At 55.2% G+C, this 18,752-nt stretch overlaps 1 protein-coding gene across 3 annotated transcripts in view; it reads left to right on the top strand.

Annotated features, from left to right (window-relative positions):
- The window catches only part of KLHL29 (kelch like family member 29), a 310,478-nt gene that overhangs the window by 230,492 nt on the left and 61,234 nt on the right, over positions 1-18,752 (top strand). For all 3 annotated transcript variants that reach the window (XM_043604449.1, XM_043604446.1, XM_043604447.1), the window contains exon 4: positions 17,522-17,663. In XM_043604449.1, coding sequence (XP_043460384.1) covers positions 17,522-17,663 — 142 coding nt within the window. The remainder of the gene's footprint in view (positions 1-17,521; positions 17,664-18,752) is intronic.

Here is an 18,752-nt window from a genome sequence, read left to right as displayed (position 1 = left end):
GAGATGGGGCCCAGGAGGCCAGCAATGCTTTGAGAACCACATCAAGGAGTTGGGACGTGACCCTTAGACTATGAGGCTGGAGGGTTTGGGAGGGAAGAGTGACACAGTCATACTTGCATTTTAGGGGAAAACGGGGCGGCAACACAAAGAACAGATTGGGGTGCATCCCATGGGTGACCCGGAGGCTGGGTGGAAGGCAGATTAAGGAGCAGGGTGGTCAAGGCTGCTGGAGAGCTACCGAGGAGGGGCCGCTAAAGCCCAGTCCCCGCTCCTGCCTGGGTAACAGCGGGTGATGGGACCACCGTACAACAGAGGGGGCAGATCTGGGGAGGACAGGCTGCGTTGGAGGTGTAGGTGAAACAGCCCAGTCAAGATGTCTGCTAAGCATTTGAACATGTGGGGTCGTGGGGTCTGGAATTTTAAAGGTGATGAAGATTTGGCAACTGGGCAATAATTAAGTCCAGAAGGGCAAACAGGATCCTATACAGGTATAGGGGAGGAAGGCCTGAGAATACTATAGCACCCTGAGAAACACTAGCACTTAGAGAGAAGGCCAAGCCCACAGAGATGGGTGTGTAAGCAGAGGCCGTTGTGTGCCGTATACGATGAGACACCCACATGGGCAAATCTGCATGGGAAGCCAGGTCCCCGTTATGGGACCAGCGCTCAGAGAGCAAGCAGGATGTCTTAAATGGTCGCACCGCCTGGCATCTCAAGACACACATTTAAGGGACAGACGAGACCCTCTGCTATTTTCAAACAGCCCGTTTTTCAAATGAGGAGAGAAGGGTCTTGTCTGGGCTACCCAGAGAGCTGAAGAAGAAGCAGCAGTGGGGGGTGCCTGGGGGGCTCAGTCGGTTGGGCAACCAACTTCACTCAGGTCATGATCTCACAGATCGTGAGTTCGAGCCCCGCATTGGGCTCTGTGCTGACAGCTCAGAGCCTGGGGCCTGCTTCAGATTCTGTGTCTCCCTCTCTCTCTGACCCTCCCCCACTCACGTTCTCTCTCTCTCTCTCTCTCTCTCTCTCTCTCTCCTTCAAGAGTAAATAAACATTTTTTTAAAAAAACATTTTTTTTAAAGAAAGAAAGAAACAGCAGCGGGTGCCTGGAGCAAATGGGCAGAGAGGAGCAGGCTGGCCCCTGATGCAAATAGGACAGGCTCCTCCAGGCCACGGAATGGACAGACGGAGAATTCGAAGACGCTGAGCCCTCCAGGAGAACAAGAGGGGATGTCAGTAGGTTTTAAAATAGAAGTAGCCACCAAAATAGCGTGTGCCAGAGAGCCTCCCCTCCTCACTTTGGGACGCTTACCAGATAAGCTGCTTGATGTGCATTTGTGAGGAACAGGCCCCGGGAGGGGGCGAGAAGGAATGAAATATACCCTCCTCCCCTTCATCCCAGGGCTTCCACAGCCTGCTGCCACCGCACAACAAAGTCTCTCTCTGGTGGTTGAATGCAGCCCACCTTATCCAGGGCCCTGGAATAGGGGTGGCCACAGCACATCCCACGAGGCTAAAGTCTCCGCGGATTCCGGGGGTGGGAGAGGGGACCAGATGGAAGCAAAGGGGGAGATATGGCGAACACAGTGCATGCCAACTGGTGTCTCCTTGTACCCTTGCGTGTGAACATGTGGGAGGGTGCATGTTTAATCTAGCTCAGGCTGTCATAACTACCATGACCTGGGTGGCTTATGAACAGCAGAAATTTCTCTCCCACAGTTCTGGGGGCTGGAAGGCTGAGATCAGGATGCCAGCACGGTCAGGTTCTCGTGAGAGCCCCTTTCAGGTTGCAGACTGCTGACTTACCCTTGTTCCCTCACACAGGGAGCAGAAAGGGACCGAGAGTTCTCTCCTGTCTTCTCATAAGGACACAGATCCCTTTCATGAGGGCTCCACCTTTGAGACCTAGTCACCTCCCATCACATGGGGGTTAGGATTCCAACATAGGAGTTCTGGGGGCACAATCAGTCCAGAACAGTGTGTGAGGACATGTGTGATCACGGAGCGCTGGGGAACGTTTATCCTGCGTGAGAGCTTGTGTGCATAAATGTGTCTAAGAGCAGGACCCGTGGGAGAGAGTCCCATCCAAAAGGCGGGTCCACAGCAGTTCCCTGTGGTGAGCACCTCTTGTGCCAGGAGTCAGCTAGGCACTTTTGATACGCATTCTTACTTCTACTTCTCACACAATGCCTGGGAAGGAGGGGCTGTAATTCTCATCCCGCATGAGGGAAAGCTGAGGCTCAGAGATGTGGAATCCTTGCCTGGGGCACTCCAGTAATGACTCAGACCCCTCACTCTCAATGCCCTGCTGTTCTGATCCCCAAAGGCATCATGTCCCCCATGCCCAGAATGCCACATTACCCATCCTTCCACCCCCACACTCCTTCCCCTGCCACTCAGGACTCAGCCTCTCCTCCAGGCAGCTTTCCCGGGCCCAAGGGGTTGGGGTGGGTGCCCCCCCTCTGTCAAATCACTTGATGTCCCCAGTTTGCACCTGTTTCCTTGCCTGCCTCCACCAGCCTGAGCTGCTAGAGGGCAGGACCCTTGTCCTGCTCAACACACACAGGATGGACAAATGGCAGGACGTGTTGCTCAGGACCCCGGACCTGGCCGTCTGCTGCTCCCAGAGCCTCGGGCACCCTGCCTCTACAGCGGGGCTTCTCCCGTCAGCCCTAACTCCGGTCTATGGCGTCCCCTGCCTGGAATGCCTCATCCATCTTGCAGGGCACAGCTTCAGGCCTGCCTCCTTGTCCCTCTACTTGGCAGGCCTTTATGGATGCTGAGTGCCAGGCCAGAAGTTGGCTGTCTGCATGGGTAAGAACAAGACCGCTTCTGCACATAGCACTCATGTGTGTTAGGCCTGCTTCTAAGTCCCTTGCACATATTAATTCATAACTCCTATCGTGTAGGTTCTAGAACTATCTCCATCTTAGGAGAAAGGAAATGATGGCACAGAGAGGTCCATTAGCTTGGCCACTTATAAGTGGCGGGATTTGCATTTGGACCAGGCAGCCTGGCTCTCGCCACCACCCACAATGAGAGACACCATCCTGCCCTCCTTCAGGGGCTCTGGCAGGTGAGGCAGGCTGCTGTGGTTGTCAGGAGGCAGCCGGGGTCAGTCACAGCAGGGGAGGAAGCGTCCCACCCACATCTTGGGCCTTAGACAGGACGTCAGAGGTAGAGGTAGTCTGGTATGTGCTGGAACGTCCATCCTTCCCTCCCTGGAGAACTAGCTGTTGCCAGGTTCAGCAGACCTGCCCTGCGGTGCTCAGAGGCCTTATGACCCCTTATGTCCCCTGTGATGGGCACAGGCCCTGGGAGCCCGGCACCCAGGTTCATACAGCGTGGCTGGGGGTCGATGCACTGCCTGGGGACAATATGTTTGCCTGCCCCTTGTAAAGGGAACGGCTCTGTTTTCTCCCTCCTGTAATTGTTACCATCTGTTTCCCTCCATCGTGTTTGTTGATGTTTTCTTGTTTTAAAACTGAAATGAGTCAGATTGGAAGCTGATTTAGGAAAAAGTGTCTGGGAGGGAAGCTCAAAGTGGCCATGGGGGACTCCGTGTTTCAGAGCTGTGGAAGAAAAAAAAAGATTCTGTGGGGCAAGAAGGGAGAGTCTGCTAGCGTCTCCTGCCCCATGGGGGCCGCCATCCCCCCGAAGCCCGAGCCGGCTGGGGCTGTACAGAAGGCGTGTGTGTGGGCCTGGTGTGTCAGTAGGCGAGTGTGTGTGTGCACGCTTGTGCATCTTCAAGAACGTGCATCTTCAAGAACGTGTAAACCCGTGTGTTGTCCAGGAACGGGGTTGTAGAACGCACACACTGTGGGTGGTTGGAGTCTTGTGTTCACAAGGACATAGATGCGGAAGGGGAGAGCTACAGTCTGGCTGTGACCAAGGTCCAGGTCACCGCTCTCAACTTATGTATGTGACCTCACGTGGATCTCTAAACTACCCCCCTGCCTGAGCAGTAGAAGTTATGATGCCAGAGCTGACCCTGGGTGAAGATGTGGGAGGAGACGGCCTTAGGTGTGGGTATTTACAGAAGTGAAAAGCCCCCAGGGGTGACTCTTGTGGGCAGAAACTGGTGTTGAGGGTGGGCGGCATGTGGCTTTCCGGAACATCCTTCTCTGGGGCACTTCTGACCCAGATGCTGTGTTGCCCTGCCTGCCTCACCCCAACCCCAGAGCTAAGCTTAGGGTTTGTCTGTAGGGCCAGGAGGCTTCACATCCTGCTGAGGACCACCTGCTGAGGGTGAGAACTGGGCTCCCCGAGCTGCCATTCTATCAGGAAGTTTAAGTTAGTGACTCATGCCTCTTCCTTCCTATTCCCATCCACCAGTCACCCTAGGCTCTTGGTTCCTAATTATTGTTATTTAAGCCAAAGAAGATGCCCTGTGACTCTGCCCCTGGCTATCTGGGTCTACAAGCCCATCACAGCTCTAAGACCTTGACCTGCAATTCCAGTGAGCTAATAGTAATAATAGCTGCCATTTGCTGAAAGTTGTGTGCCCTTTGATTTGTCCCAGCTTCTGTGCTAGGGCCCTGGAAACAGAGGACATCCACTCCTCACAAAATTGGTCCTTGGAAGCAGAATTATCAGGCCGGCTTTATAGGTGAAGAAGCAGGGACTCTGAGGGGTGAACTGATTTGTGCAAGGTCATAGGGTAAGTTAGAGGTCTGGAGCAGGCCTTGAACTCAGAGCCCTGATCATTCTGGAGAGGGGAGGCGCTTCAGGAGACCTGTGTGCTGTCAGCCAGACGATGCAATGTGTGGCGTCCAGGCTGGCTGGGTTTCCCCTAGAAATTCTTGGATCCTGTTTCTACCCTTGCACCTTTCATTCCAAGCTTCTCCTTCCTGGGAAGCCACCTGGCGTGTGCTCAGCCTAACTGCATAAGGCTCGGCGTGCAACTCACTCCACTTACTGTGATATTTAGGAGCAAGCAAAGGAAACTTCTCGTGTCTGCATATTTAAGCGCTTTTATTAAGTGGAACAAGCTATTTCTGAACACAAGAGTGGCCAACAGCCTTAGAGGAAATTAAAATGAACCATGACAATGGAAAATTGCACAGGGGCACGGCGGATTCTCCGGAGATAAATACGACAAGCCTTTCAACAGCATTCAGGAAAGACTAGAGATCATGGAGATTATGTTGTGAGAGAAAAAAGCAAACCATCCGAAAATTAGAGCTCAGGCTGGTGGGCAGACCCGCCATATGCTGGTCAGGCCCTTGCATGTCCCTCTATTAAATACCCCCCAGTTCTGGTGGACGAGGTGGAGCCCAAAAACAGCAGGCAGACAGAGCTTCACTAGGTTCGGACAGCATTTTCTGAACACCCATTGTGTGCAGGCTATGTAAGTGCAATCAACAGAATTGTGTCCCCCTAGAATTCGTATGCGGTACAAACCTAACCTCCATCGTGATGGTATTTGGAGATGGGGACTCTGAGAGAAAACTAGATTTAGATGAGATCATGAGGGTGGGGCCCCCACAAAGGGATTAGTGGCTTTATAAGAAGACAGGCTAGAATTTTCTCTCTCTCTCTCTGCCAATGAGCCCCAGCACACAATGGATGAAGCTGTGGTAGCCAGGCAGCACAGCATGGCAGAGAGGCGGCCTCTCTCAACAGTGAAGGGAAGGAAGCCTGGGACCAGGCAGTCTGGGCCCCTGCTGAGGAAGGGGCGTCAGCAGAGGGGGCTTGTCTGGACCGCTCTCCCTGACCCAGGGATCCAGAGCAAGTGGCCACAGGCCCTGCATGCCATCTCTCAGCCGGCTCCATGGTGAGCCAGGTCTAAGCCCCCCAGCATACAGTACTGTGGTTGTCCCACTGCTCTGTGACCCACCACCCTGCTCCTCCTCCGGTGCCACTCCTGAGGACCAGAAACCTGTCTTCCCCAAGAGGGCCGCTTCCCTGTGTCTCTTTCCCTCTTGCACCTGGACCTGCAGTGATTTGGATAGAATCTGTCTGCCCAGCAAACTTTCTGAAGAGACAGACTGGTGCTGAATGATGCCATTTCTTTAAAAAAAAAAAAAAAAATCACTTAAGCCACCTCAATTCTGAACTAAGGGATCCGAGCTGGACTGTGGCCAGAGGGCACTCCTCTCCCTCAGGACCCTGCCTGGCTGCACATCATTCTCATGACAGAGAGCCTGTGGAGGCAGAAAGCAGAGAGACAGAGGACCAGGGAGCTGGGAAGATGTTAACTGAGCCCCTCATTGTGTGCTTCTGGAACATTCCACCGCAGAGCTGGTCAGTCCCGTACTGCGTCAGAAGCCAGGCTCCAGTCCTGAGGCACACGCTCGGGTGGACTTGCTTCGGTGAGTCTTGAAGTCCCGGCAGTAAAGCTATCTTAGCTCCTTCGGCTCTGCCACCTGCCTGAGGAGCTGCCTCACAGGGACATTTGTGCTGCGTTGTTTGTTGCATTGTCCTGCCTGACCTTGGGGTGACCCTGCCACAATCCCCTCTCTTGTTAAGGCTCTAATGAGGTCGCTAAAGACGTCTCTGTGTCAGGACCGCCTTGCCGAGCTCTCAGTTAACTTCGTGCTCAGAGAGTCGGCTGTGTGAGTCACACGGCACAGGGCTTTAGAACTTAGAACTGTCCCCTCTCCCTGGCAGGCCTTTGTCTGTGGGAAAAAATAAGGAATGCTCCGCCGAGGCCCGAGACTCGAAGGGTAGACTGCAGGAGTTTTAAAAGGAGTGTTAGGTGTTTGCTGAAGAAAGGACCCTGAGGAAGAGTTGCAGACAGCCAGCCAGTACTTATTTTGGGGTTCTTCTGGCTCTGAGGTGAGTCCTGCACTCAAGGAGGGCTTGGTTAATCCTAGAATGCCTTCTACGGAGGGCCTGGCAGGGCCTTAAGGGGCAGAGAGGCCAGTCCGGTCCCCGGCCAAGGTGCACGAAAGAGCCCTCTGCATCCCCTGGGGTAGTCGGGAACCGTCTCCGGAAGTCCCGGGAGCCTGGCTTAAAATTAGTACTGGATTCTCAGGGCCCAGGCCTCTGAGGGCCAGGCCGGATCAGCACATGGTTCAGTAAGGGACCCGCACGTATCCCCACATCGACTGCTGGCTCAGCTGCCCTTCACAGAGGACTTTTCTCAGCAGATCCACTGAGGATTTCAAGTCTGAAAATGACAAAGCCTCCAAAATGGCTAGCATCTGATGTGCATCTGAGTCTGGAGTTGACCCTGGGGAGGATGGGTGTGTCACGGGCTCTGAGGCTGGGAGGTTGAGGGGTGGTCCCCGAGTGTCGCTGCCTGCAGGGCTGGCATTGGGAAATGTCCCATCAAAAGGCCAGAGCCAGGCTGCTCCTGCCATGCCTCCCTTCCCGCCCACTTTGGTGTTAAGAATGAAGACAGGTCGCCTTGCTCCAGAGGGAGCTGCGTCGCCACCAATGCCAAGGTGAGCGGGGACACGCGGGGCGGCTGGGCCTCTGAGCGGGCCAAGCGGGTTACGGCTGTCGGGGGGACGATGAAAGGCCCATCCCAGCTCTGCGAGCAGGTGCCCCTCGTTCTCCTCCTCGTCCCTGTCTGTCCGTCTGGGCCACTCGCTCCATCACATCACAGGCGTCTGCTGAGGGCCCGGCCTGCCCTGCACCTTTCAGCAGAATGAAAGGGAAACTGATATCACAGGGAACTGAAGCACAGGAAAGGGCCTCTTTCTTTTCAAAGACTTTCATTTGTGATGGGCTTTTTTTTTTTCTAGGTGATCTTATTTCAAAGCCCCTTTGAAAATTTTGTGGGTTTTGTAATGGATGAAAAGTAACTTGGAAATGGGACTAAGAAGTTTTCAGTTGAAAGTTGTTAGAGGCAAGTTGAAAGCTCTGAGTTATAAGGTTCTGCCAGATTTATCATGTCTTTTGTCCACAAGCCCCATCCGTGGGGTGGGGGCGGGGGGGGGGCCGGAGGAAGGGGCTGGGGGCCTAGACAGGGCACGTGAGAGAGCACAGCCCCAACACGAGCGCCAGCTGCGGCTGCTTTACGTCCGCGAGGGCAGCCGTCTGAGCTGCACTTTTAGCAGGAATGTCTCCAAGGTATAGACTTTGATGTGGGGAAAGGAAAAAAGCAAATGTACTCCCAGAATACTATAGGAAGCTGGGTTCTATCAGAAACGAGGGCCACCGTGCAGATGCTTCCTATCTGAAAGATAATTGTGACTGAAGCTAAGGCCCAAACAGACCTGAGAGAGGGGGCCTGGCCTGAGCCCTGGGGCATGTCCATGTCAGAGAACTGACCAGAGAAGAAATGATCAGCACAGAAGAGGTTTAGGTAGAAAACCAGGAAAAGCATTGTCACAGAAAGGGAAGGGAAGGGAGTTTCAAGAAGGAGGAAGGCGGAGAAAGGACGGCCGCACTGAAGTGTGGAGGTCGACAGAGGTAAGCAGGAAAGCCAAGGCATCCGGAATCCCACGGAGGGGAGGACCATGAAAGAACACGGATAGATGCTGGAATGGCAGGTGAAGTGGTCAGACATCGAGTTTTCAGTCCCCATGTTGGAGAGCCAAGGCCTGATGACCAGAGGGAGGGAAGAGAGAGCTGGGGACAGAAGGGACGTGACGGTGGACCCTGCAGCACACTTTGGAGAAGAGAGGTGTCTGTACCACCCCTGCTCTGACACTGAAGAACTGGCCCCAGTGGAGAGTGTCAAGACAACACTGGCAGGGGTTGGGGGAACACGTCGGTGGTAGCTTAGGGTCTAGGGAGTCTGAGGCAGCAGGAGACGTGAGGGAAGCCCAGCGTGCTGTCAGGGTCAGAGCAGGAGGCTCAGCTGGGCTGGACACAGGGGGGTAAGGGGAGGCCATGGCTGGTACTCAGAGCACAGGGGAAGGGTCTAAGTGTTACCCCAAAAGGGTACTGCGGATGAAGCCTTGATATGGCTAAACCAGTTTGTGGGGCTGTCAGCCACAGCAGGAGGGGGCTGGGGCCGGGTAGTCTGGAACATTCCACCCATCCCAGATCACTTCGGAGGCTCTAAGGATAGAATAGACATGAGTCACCGTACCGAGTCGGCCTACTCTAGCTATTGCGGAACTTCTCCAGGTCCTATCACTCTCTTCTGTAAAATAAAGGTGAAAACACCTTGTGGAAGGAAATCTTACCGTGCCCGTGCCTGGCATGTAGGAGGCGCTCGATAAACGTGAGCCGTGAGGATAGAGGCAGTCCAGGCAGCTCTAGCTCATCTGTGCCTGGCATGTGTTTATGGCTGAGCTGGTTGGGTCCCTGTGGTGACCCGTGAGAGAGAAGGCACAGGAAGTGGTCAGTGGTTGCAGGTGACCCTCGGGGCCGGGCACAAAGCCTGGAATCATGAGGCCACGTTAGAGGCTGGCCACTGGCCTCCAGTCCTATCCCCAGCAACCCAACACATGGCTGCCCTCACCAAACTGTCCCCTGGGGTCACTCCTTACCATGGTGTCTTACCCCTCCCCCATCACACCCTCTCCCCACCACCCAGGATCCTGGCAGGAACACTTGCCCCCTCCCCACCCAGAGACATCATCATATTCTGTAATATGATTGGAATCTGAATATATATTTAAAATGACAAGATTGAAATTAAAATTTAAATAAAGAATTACTTTTCTGTAAGTTGCTCCGAAAGCAGTAATTTAGCAGCAAATTGATAGAGAAAGGTAAGCACTGGTCCTTTAAACCATCATGCAGTTTCCGGCATTCGAGCCAGAAGTGTCTCAATTTAACACATCATTGGTTAGTATTATTAGAAATTTCAGCGGTCTCCGGAGCACATTATGGTGGTGCTCTGAAGGGGAGGCCGAGGGCGCCGGCCGGGGTCCAGGGGGCCAGAGAGGGCAGCCTCATTCATGAGAGCAGGAGGGGCTCCGGAGAGCGTCCCCTAGCCCCAAGTGGGGATTTGACTGTGATTATTCTCGTATGTAGTTCAGTAGCAATCATGAAATGAAGAACTGAGAGACCCATAAATGTCATTTGCTCTTCCCAGAGGCCACAGATTTATAGCTTTAGCATCTGACAAAATGTCCTTCTGACCCCTTGAAACCTAGGCTGGGACCAGGGGTCCATGAAGACAGTGTCACCAAGTAGCCGGCTCCCATGAGGCACATGAGCAGGACCTCAAAATCTGTCCCATTCAGGACCCGCCTGGCAGTTTCCAGCCCCTAAGTTTCCCCACATTCGGGCACAGAGGCCTGCAAACTTGAATATCAAGACTGTCATCGCTTGCCAGAGTGGGGTCGGTAGAACTCCTACATCACCTGATACACTTGTCAAACCACCACCTTTAGGGGCCCCCTGTTCCAGACCTACCGAATCAAAAGCTCTGGGGTGGGTCCAGAAACCCGCATTCCTAACCCACACACGCGCTCACGTTGGAGAACCCCTATGTTAGACGTGGTCAACGCTCTACCTGTGTGATCTTGGAACCAGTCCTCTTGCTGACAACCTGCTGGTCCTAGAATGCCAACAGTCTAGCTAGAAATGCAGAAGCTATAGTCTAAAAACCCCAGACGCCAAAATGGCTTCTTCCCAAAACTGGATTTCCAACATTGGAACACCATTCTTCAAGCAAAACTTGCCTTCATAGGGCCTCACCTTTGTGATGCAAGAGCCCCAGGGAGTCAGTCCCCACAGGTGGACGCAACACCATGCAGAGCCTCAGTGCCCTGCGGGGGGACTAATGCCTGAAAAGGAAGTGAGACACCCAGTCCTTGCAGAGAGTGGCCTGCCCTGCCGTGTGCAGTCCTAGAGCCACTGTGATTCCCCATGGCGGCCCAGGGCCTGGTGATCAGAGGTGCATCTTCACTTCTGCTGGGAGCCATGTGGGAACCGACTCCTGCCCCGAGCATCCTCCAGAGTAAGAAGGGAAAGGAGATGACAGCTTCCACGGCTGATGCTGTGCCTGGGACACCAGAGCCTCCATCATCTGTGTGCTCCCAAATCCGTGGGTCTCTGCCACCAGCTTCTGCGGAGCATGGAGCCGTGCTGGCTTCCTCACGTCGCCCAGCTTCCAGACGGGAACCTCACCCCAGAGTGTCTGAGCAGCAGGGCACACACCTGGAAATGGAGCTGCAAGGGAAGCTGGCAGAGCAAGTCTTCCAGCTCCCACCTCAAGATGGGGGTGTGGCAGAGGTGCCAGGCAGCCAGAGAAGACGTCAGAGGCCCGCTGAGGGGCTCAGGCCAGGTCCGCAGTGCTTCGGCAGAAGGGGGCCCCCAAAATCCAGACCAGTGGTTCTCAGGGAGCCATATCAGAGCTTGTCTTTTCCAAATCAGGAAATTATGGGGAGTCATGAGGCAAAACAAGGTTGTAGGTCAAGCTCAGAGCACAGTCAGCCCCAGGTTGCCCACCCTGTTGTCCTCCCTGTGGCTTGTCGGTTTCACCCAAGGCCCCCTCCCCCCACCACCCAGCCTGGGGTGTGCCTGGGGAGAGGCTACCCCAGCTTTGGCTTCAGCATGTGTGGAATTACAGTCCCCACTGTAGTCTTGCTGGGAACATCCTCTCTGGAACACAGAGGATACATATGCATATGTATGTGAGCAGCAACATACAGATGATTTTTTGGTCTTTTGCTATTTTGCAATATACACAGTAGACTGTGTATGTTTCCACACTACCCCCCCCCCCGCCCCCACCGCTCTGCAGTGGCTTTAAACGATGTTTCATAGTATCTCACAAATTTGTGCACAGAAACTCTGAGAGGTCTTGGCCGGACCATCTGCTGCTTCCGTGGTGTTGACTAGAGTCACGTGGTGGTATTCCTCTGACCAGGGGATCCGAGAGACCCAGGAAGAGGCTGAGAATCCCTTAAAAGGCTTGGCCCCCAGCTGGCATAGTGTCGTAGCATCTTGGGTGTGTTCCTTGCGGCCACTCTCCCAGCCTATGTCGTCCTCATGGGTCCCTGGTGCAGACCTACCCCATCCTGCTGGTGTAGATGTCTCGAGGGCAGGAGCTAAGCTTGGCTATCACTCTAGGCCAGGAGCACCAGTGGACACTGGTGAGATGAGGGCTGGGGGACTCCGGGCTCCCTTGAGGGGAGGAGGCTCGCTGCTGTGAGGGATGGGGCCAGCTGTGCTCAGTGACGCTCAGCAGAAGGCCGTCCCTGCCAGCCCCATCAGCACCACACAAGTGACAAGAATGTCAAGGCTCGCAGGTTCCAGTCTGCAGGAGATGGACATGGGTGGTGGCATTGTCAGTCCCCCCCAGAGGAGGCCACTTGAACCCCAAAGTGGACTCTGGAGCCTGGCTCTGTCAAATGTATCCAGGCTGGAAACATGCTAGTTGCTGTCAGGTCCTTGGTAGCGACTTTGGCCCGAATCCATCTCCCTTAGTGAATCTGCCTGGCTTTTGTGGCGCAGTGCCAGGTCCCTTCCTCCGGGAAGCACTCCCTGACTTCCAGAGTCCATTGATTCACCCTCCTCTGACCTCTTTGGGCGCAGAGAGGAAGGGGCTGAGCTCTGGCTTCTCCAGGCAATCCCCCAGCCCCACAGAGGGAGGCACCAACCTCAGTACTTGCACCCCACTCAGGCACGTGGGAGGGAGCCAGGGGAGGCAGGCACTAGGCCTCCGAGCAGCCCGTGGCAGCATTCAAGCCAATGGCATTGGGGGGCCCAACACACAAGGCCTCACGGTCTGGAACCTCATCTCCCCAGTAAGAGGAACTCATTGATTCACGTTTTCCAAGTGCACGGAGCCCTTTCACATCTCTGTTCCGTGATGTGGCTCGCTCTTCTGGAGCACACTCCGTGCACTCATGTAGCCCTTGCAACAGTACCGGATGCTCCTATTATTGGCCAGCACCGTAGCTCAGAGACACGGCCTCTTCATTCGCTCCCTGGGCCCCACGACAGGCCGAGCGCTGTGCCGGGTGCGTGTACTCGCGGAGCTGGCTCGCCAGTACAGCGTCAGTGCACCTCACCCCGCAAGGCAGTGTGCAGAGACTGCGACTGTCGTGTGCACAACACGTGGGTCCAAGAACAAGCGGGCATGTGAGGGCCCCGGGCGAGCTCCATCCCATCATCTTTCAAACCTTCCTGACCACCTGGGATGCTGCTCACCTACATGGCACCTTTGTGCAAAGTAGAAAAAGGTACTTCCTCTGGGTGGACAAATGAGCAGAAAGTAGCCCCTCTGGGCGGTCGCAGCCTCGTGGGTGAACCGCCTGGTGAGCCCATGGTGCCCCCCAACCCCCTCTACCAAGCATCTTTGCACTGTGCACTCCTTCCCCTAAACAGAGCAGGGCCCCCGGGGGCGGCTCTGTGGCGATGTGTAACTGGTTCCCCTCCAAGCCGGCAGAGCACAACCCAGAGGCCCTGTGAGCCTTGTCGCAGGGTGGAGGTTCCCAGCCCCCGGACCAGCAGGTGCCTCAGCCCGTGCTGCCGCCTCACAGAGAGCTTCCTCCATAAAGCATCGGGGTCTTTAGTGTTCTTCAGTCGCTGAAAGAAGCAGGATGCTGTCAGCTGCCGTAAAAATGTGACCTTTGAAAATTTACAAGAGCTTGGGGTTTAAAAGCTGCTGCGTTAATGATGCATCCTATTAGCATCTCATTAGAGGGAAGCAGAGAGAAGCCTGCCCAGCCCGGTGATGGGCAGACAGGGCCACTCCGCAGCACCAGGCAGGAGGAGGGCTCTCCTCATCTGCCTCTCTCTGCCCAGTGTCATCATATCAGGGAGCAGAAGCATGGCCAGGAACACTGGCAAAAGGCCAGATGTCTGGGTGACTTCGCTGATAACCCAGATTATGCAGTGGGAGGGGGCTCCCTCAGCCCTGCCTTCCTCCCCTGGCCTGGGCTGTTCTCCTGGGGGCAGGGGGAGTTCTGTGGCATTCTTGTGCTGGCAACCCCCTGGCAAGAAGGGGAACTTGGGCAGCCTGTTCAGGGTGGGAGAGACCTGGAAAGCCTTTAGTGGAGTCACAGACCTTTGGGGACTCTGGACCAAGGGAGAAAGTCTTAACAGGAGCTGACTTCAGAGCTGGAGCCATGGACCGGCACACGATGCCCCAGAAGCCTCTAGAATTTGGGGACTATGTGTTTACTTTGGGCCTGGAGCCCCTTGCGGGAGGAAGGGCTCTGGCCTGGCCAAGCTGACTCACATCCCCGGCTACAACCTTCCTCCCTGACCTGGGCGCCCAGGCGCCTGGCAAAGTGCACAAGCGTGTCCAGTTTTTTTCTGGAGGGAGTAGAGAAAGGAATGTTCATTTCATTGTTTTAAAGAAATAAATAGAAATTTCTGAGCTGTGACTTGCTCATAGCTTCAGAAGTTGCTTGGGCCGATTAGAATGAGTGGCCTTATTTATCTTTCTTGAAGGAAAAAGAGAGACCCTGTTTTCCTTCTCACAGCAGAATGGCTTTCTTGTACATAAGAATTTGCTTGTACTATTCATGACAGACACAGCAGGCCTGTTGGGGCCTCACCCAGTTATCTGCCCCCACCCTGCCACTCGGGGCGCCCCCCTTCACCCGGCTTCCTTCTGGAGGCTAACGGGGGCAGTTTGCACAGCTGAGGGCTGCGCTCCCCAGGCAGCAGCCTCCTGAGGGCAGGGCTGAGCCTCAGTCATCATGTCCCCTGGGGCCTGGGGCTGGGCCTGGCAGGAAGCAGGGGCTGAGTGTCAGTCATCTGGTCCCCAGGGCCTTGGGCAAGCACCGAGCAGCAGCCCAGTGCTTGTTTACTGAACACACTAACTAACCAACAAATGCACAAGTGAACGACCTGGCAGGAGTGTCTTAGAGCCAAGGGACTAAGCCCTTGAAAAAGTGTGCGGTTTTTCAAGTCCAGGACCCCACCCCCAATTTTAGGGCAGAAACAGGAACTCCTGAAGTTTTAGAGTTCAGAATCTGGTTACCCACTCTGGAGGAGGAGACCCCCATCCCGTCTCCTGGTGGCAGTGTCTGATGTAAGGGCCCCGGACCAGAGCCTCCAAGTTTCCAGAGCCCTTCCCTACCCTGTCAAAGCACCAGGTTGGGGGCACGGATTCTGATTCAGCAGGGAAGAAATGGCAAGGGTGGGAGGACCCTGAAAACCACACCTACCTCTGGCCTGTGAAGCCTCCAGGAAGCACGTCTCTTGCCCACCTGCCAGGGTGCAACAGAGAGGGGCTGCAGCGCCCCCTACTGGCAGGTCGGGTCTCTGCACTGTCAGTGAAGCAGGGTGCCCCAGGAGGCTGGAGTGTCACCACTCAAACTTCACCCCCACCCAGGGCCCTGAATAGGACAAGGCACAGGCTCCTTCCCTTTTGGATGCTGCCGGTTACGGGAAGCCACCTCTGCACCTCTGAGCCCCCTAGCACCCAGGGGAACCTGGGAATGCAGAGGAGGCTTGCAGACAGGGCACACTGGAAAGCTGTTTAGAGAAGCCACACTTCTGTTCCATGAGTTCCTGATGGGTGAGTGTGGCTAAATCCCCAGCCTCCGCCACAACACCCTTCCCCCCCTCCACCCCCACCCCCACCATCACAGCCAACCCCAACCAAGCTCCCATCTGTCCCACAGACAAAACTGGGGCAGGGGCCTCTGAGAAGGAATCTTGTCCATTGAATTGTTCTTTCCTCAGGAGATTCACTCTTTCCCTTTGTTTCCTGCTCTGTTCACAGAAGCAAAGCTTCTGAAATGCAGGCCAGAGATGAAGTGCAGCCTAATGCAATTAGCTCAGTGCAGCCTACAGGTCCTAATGGGATACGGCTCCTCCCGGCCCCAAGCAGGTGCTGTTTGTCATAGGCATTGTGCATCAAAGACCCAATAAGTGCTGTCAGCCATGGCCATCCCCTCCATCCGCCCGTGCCGGCTATTCCAGCTGCTCAGAGAGGCCCAGTGAGGGCGATGCCCCTCCCCCACTCTCCCCCCCCACCCCCCACCCCCCACCGCTGGGACACTGGGTCAGCTTCTGTGAGAAGTCACGAAGACCACAACCTTCCCCAAAGAGAAGCCCACAGATGCCCCTTGTGGCCTCTTGGAGCTTCTGTGACTGTCCCTGGTGGACAGCTATCTCTGCCCCCCACCCCACCACATCCTTCACCCCAAACCTGGTTGGGCTCTGGCTGCACTCCTGGGAACTGCAGAAATTTCCAGAAACCACCTCTGCTGAGACTCACACCCCCACACACACCCCAGTTATCCCAGTCCCAGGCTTTTCAACTTGCTTTTGGATTTCTTCCCCTCCTCCCCCTCCTGCATCCCCTTCCCCTCCTCCACCTCACCCTCCTGCTCCTCCCTCTCCTCCTCCCCTCCTGCTCCTCTTTCCCCTCCTCCTCCTTCTCTTCCTTCTCCCACTCCTCCCCTCCTGCTCCTTCTGCTCGTCCTCCTCCCCCTCGCCCTTCCCCTCCCCCTACTCCCCCTCCCCCTTTCCTCCATCTCCTCCCCCTTTCGCTCTTCCTCTTCCTCCTCCTCCTCCCCTTTCTCTTCCTTCTTCTCCTTCTTCTTGTCCTCCTTCCCCTCCTACCCCTCCTCCCTGTCACCCTCCCCCTCTTCCCCTCTCCCTTCTCCCCTTCCTCCCCTTCTCCTCCCCCTCTCCTCCTCCTTCTCGCCCTCTTCCCCCCCTCCTCCCCCTCCCTCTTCTCCTTTTTCCTCCAACTTCCCCCCTCCCTCCTCCTCCTGCTCTTGCTCCTCCTCCTTCTCCTTCTTCTTTTCTGGCTTATTACAATGGCCATGGCCCTGGTAGAAAATTTGGCAAATACAGAAAGGTATAGACAAGGGAATAGAAGTTACCCATGTTCCTGTCACCAAGAAGAACACCCCTGCTAACATTTTGGTTTTTTCTCTCCTGCACATATTGCTTTACATATGAGCTTATATTTGTGTCACTTTATGTCCTGCTTTTCTCATTTAACATGATAGTGTAAGCGTTTTGCCATCTCATTATGCATTTTAGTAAACATGATTTTTAATGACTATATAATATTCCATCAAGGCAGTAGCTCAGAGACCAATGCAGTGCTAATGTTTGTCTTCAGCCTGGGGTTCATTTTCTCATTAATCTAAATATCTAAATTAGAGAATGAGATCCTGAAACGGAGAGCCTGTCTCCTTCTCACAACAAAGAGGGTCCCAGGGAAGATGCTCCCTGCTCTGAGCTGTCCTCCCATGAGCCTCAGTCCCCACCCCACCCCCCACACCTCCTCCACGGACTGGCATATTGGGGGGCCCAGTGGCTGATATGGGGCCCGATGGTGGTGCTTTGGAAAGCCGTCCTCTCACATGTCAGAAGGCCAGACACGTGGTGGCACTGAGCCTAGACTGAGGACACAGCTGGTATTCAGCACATGCCCATAAATGTTGCAGTTTATTAACAATCCAACGGCCTGGGGGACTTCACATCTCACAGCACAGAACACTTTCCTTTATGATAGTTCAGGTGGACTGGGTGGTCGCAGAGGGTGGCAGCTGGTGGGGGCGGGGGGGGGACACTGGATTGGGTGTTCCTGGGGGCGGGAGTTTACCCATAGTGCCCGCATCTCCCAGGTGGCCCTGGGTGTGGCCTTGTGGCTCAGGCAGCAGGAGTAGTGCTCAGGGGACGGGCCCCCAGGGCAGCAGCCCACACCAGGCCATGCTCATCCCCCTGCTCTGCTTCTCCCCAGGCTCCCGGCATCTCCAAAGCGGATAGTCAGTCCCAGGGACTCACGACCAGCATCCGGTGGGGGCAGACGCCCATCAATCAGTCCACGCCCTGGGACACTGATGAGCCACCCTCCAAACAGATGAGGGAGAGCGACAATCCAGGTGTGTACTTGGCCGGCAGCCAGAGACTCCCACGTGGAGGCTGGGAGCGGGGTTTGGAGGCTTCCTGGATGTTGTGACTCTTCAGCAGGCCCTGGCCCATGGGCCTGCGGCAGCCCACACCTGCATGGGGGTCGGGACGCCGTACAGCCTGGGCAGTAGCTGCGTCTCTACCGCTTTCTCTGCTACTTGAGAAAGCTTTGGGGAGGCTGAGGAAGTAAGACTGACATCCCAGGAGCGACTTTGAATCTGCTTTGTGTTATTTTGAATAGTCATTCCCAAACCTCAGGACTCTGATTCACCCACTTCTCCAGTCACACCTTCCAGGGAGGCTTTGCCTTGCCAACGGTTACATGAGAAGTGGGATGCTCCACCCCCCTGGGGCCGGGGGCTCCCCACCTCCTACGTCCCCCCAAGCCTTCTTTGGTCAGCCCTGACCATGACAAAAGCCTTCCCTGTTATCTCCCATCGGTCCCAGACCTCCCCTTAGGATACACAGGACACATCCGTGTTCACACCACAGCCCTACAGATATCTGACACCCACCCATCCCCCCTCCAAGTCTTCTGCGGGATAAACACCCTTGGCCCTTCAGCCACACTCCAGAGCCCGTGGCGGACAGTTCCTTTGCCCTCCAGAGAATGACCTCTCCCTCTGCCTCCATCGGTGCCAGAGCCCCACACAAAGAACCCACACGTGCTATGACCTGCACCCCTTCATTCAGCCCCTCCACTTTGACCACTGCAGTCTTAGATCACCTCTGATTTGCTGCTAGCCACAGACATGCGCTGTCACCAGTCAGACCCCAAGACTGTCGAGGCAGTAACCCTGACCCCTGTCCATCTTCTCTCAGTCTACCTTAGGCAGAGGGGTGTTGGGGACTCAAGGGCAAGTCCCTGTCAGTATCTTCCCATATGACTCTTGATTCCAGCTTTTATTGCTGACCTGTGCCTAACCCTCCCAGTATGCCACCTGCAGAGTTGGTGGTGATATCTTCCCTATCATCACCCAAATCATTGGTAAAAGTGATGAGCAGGACTCGGTCCACATCACTAGAGACCTCCTTCCGGTCCCCAGCATCCTCTGAGCCAA

Source organism: Prionailurus bengalensis, chromosome A3 (genome assembly GCF_016509475.1).
Source record: "Prionailurus bengalensis isolate Pbe53 chromosome A3, Fcat_Pben_1.1_paternal_pri, whole genome shotgun sequence".
NCBI classification, from domain to species: domain Eukaryota; kingdom Metazoa; phylum Chordata; class Mammalia; order Carnivora; family Felidae; genus Prionailurus; species Prionailurus bengalensis.
This window is presented reverse-complemented; position numbering and strand designations above follow the sequence as displayed.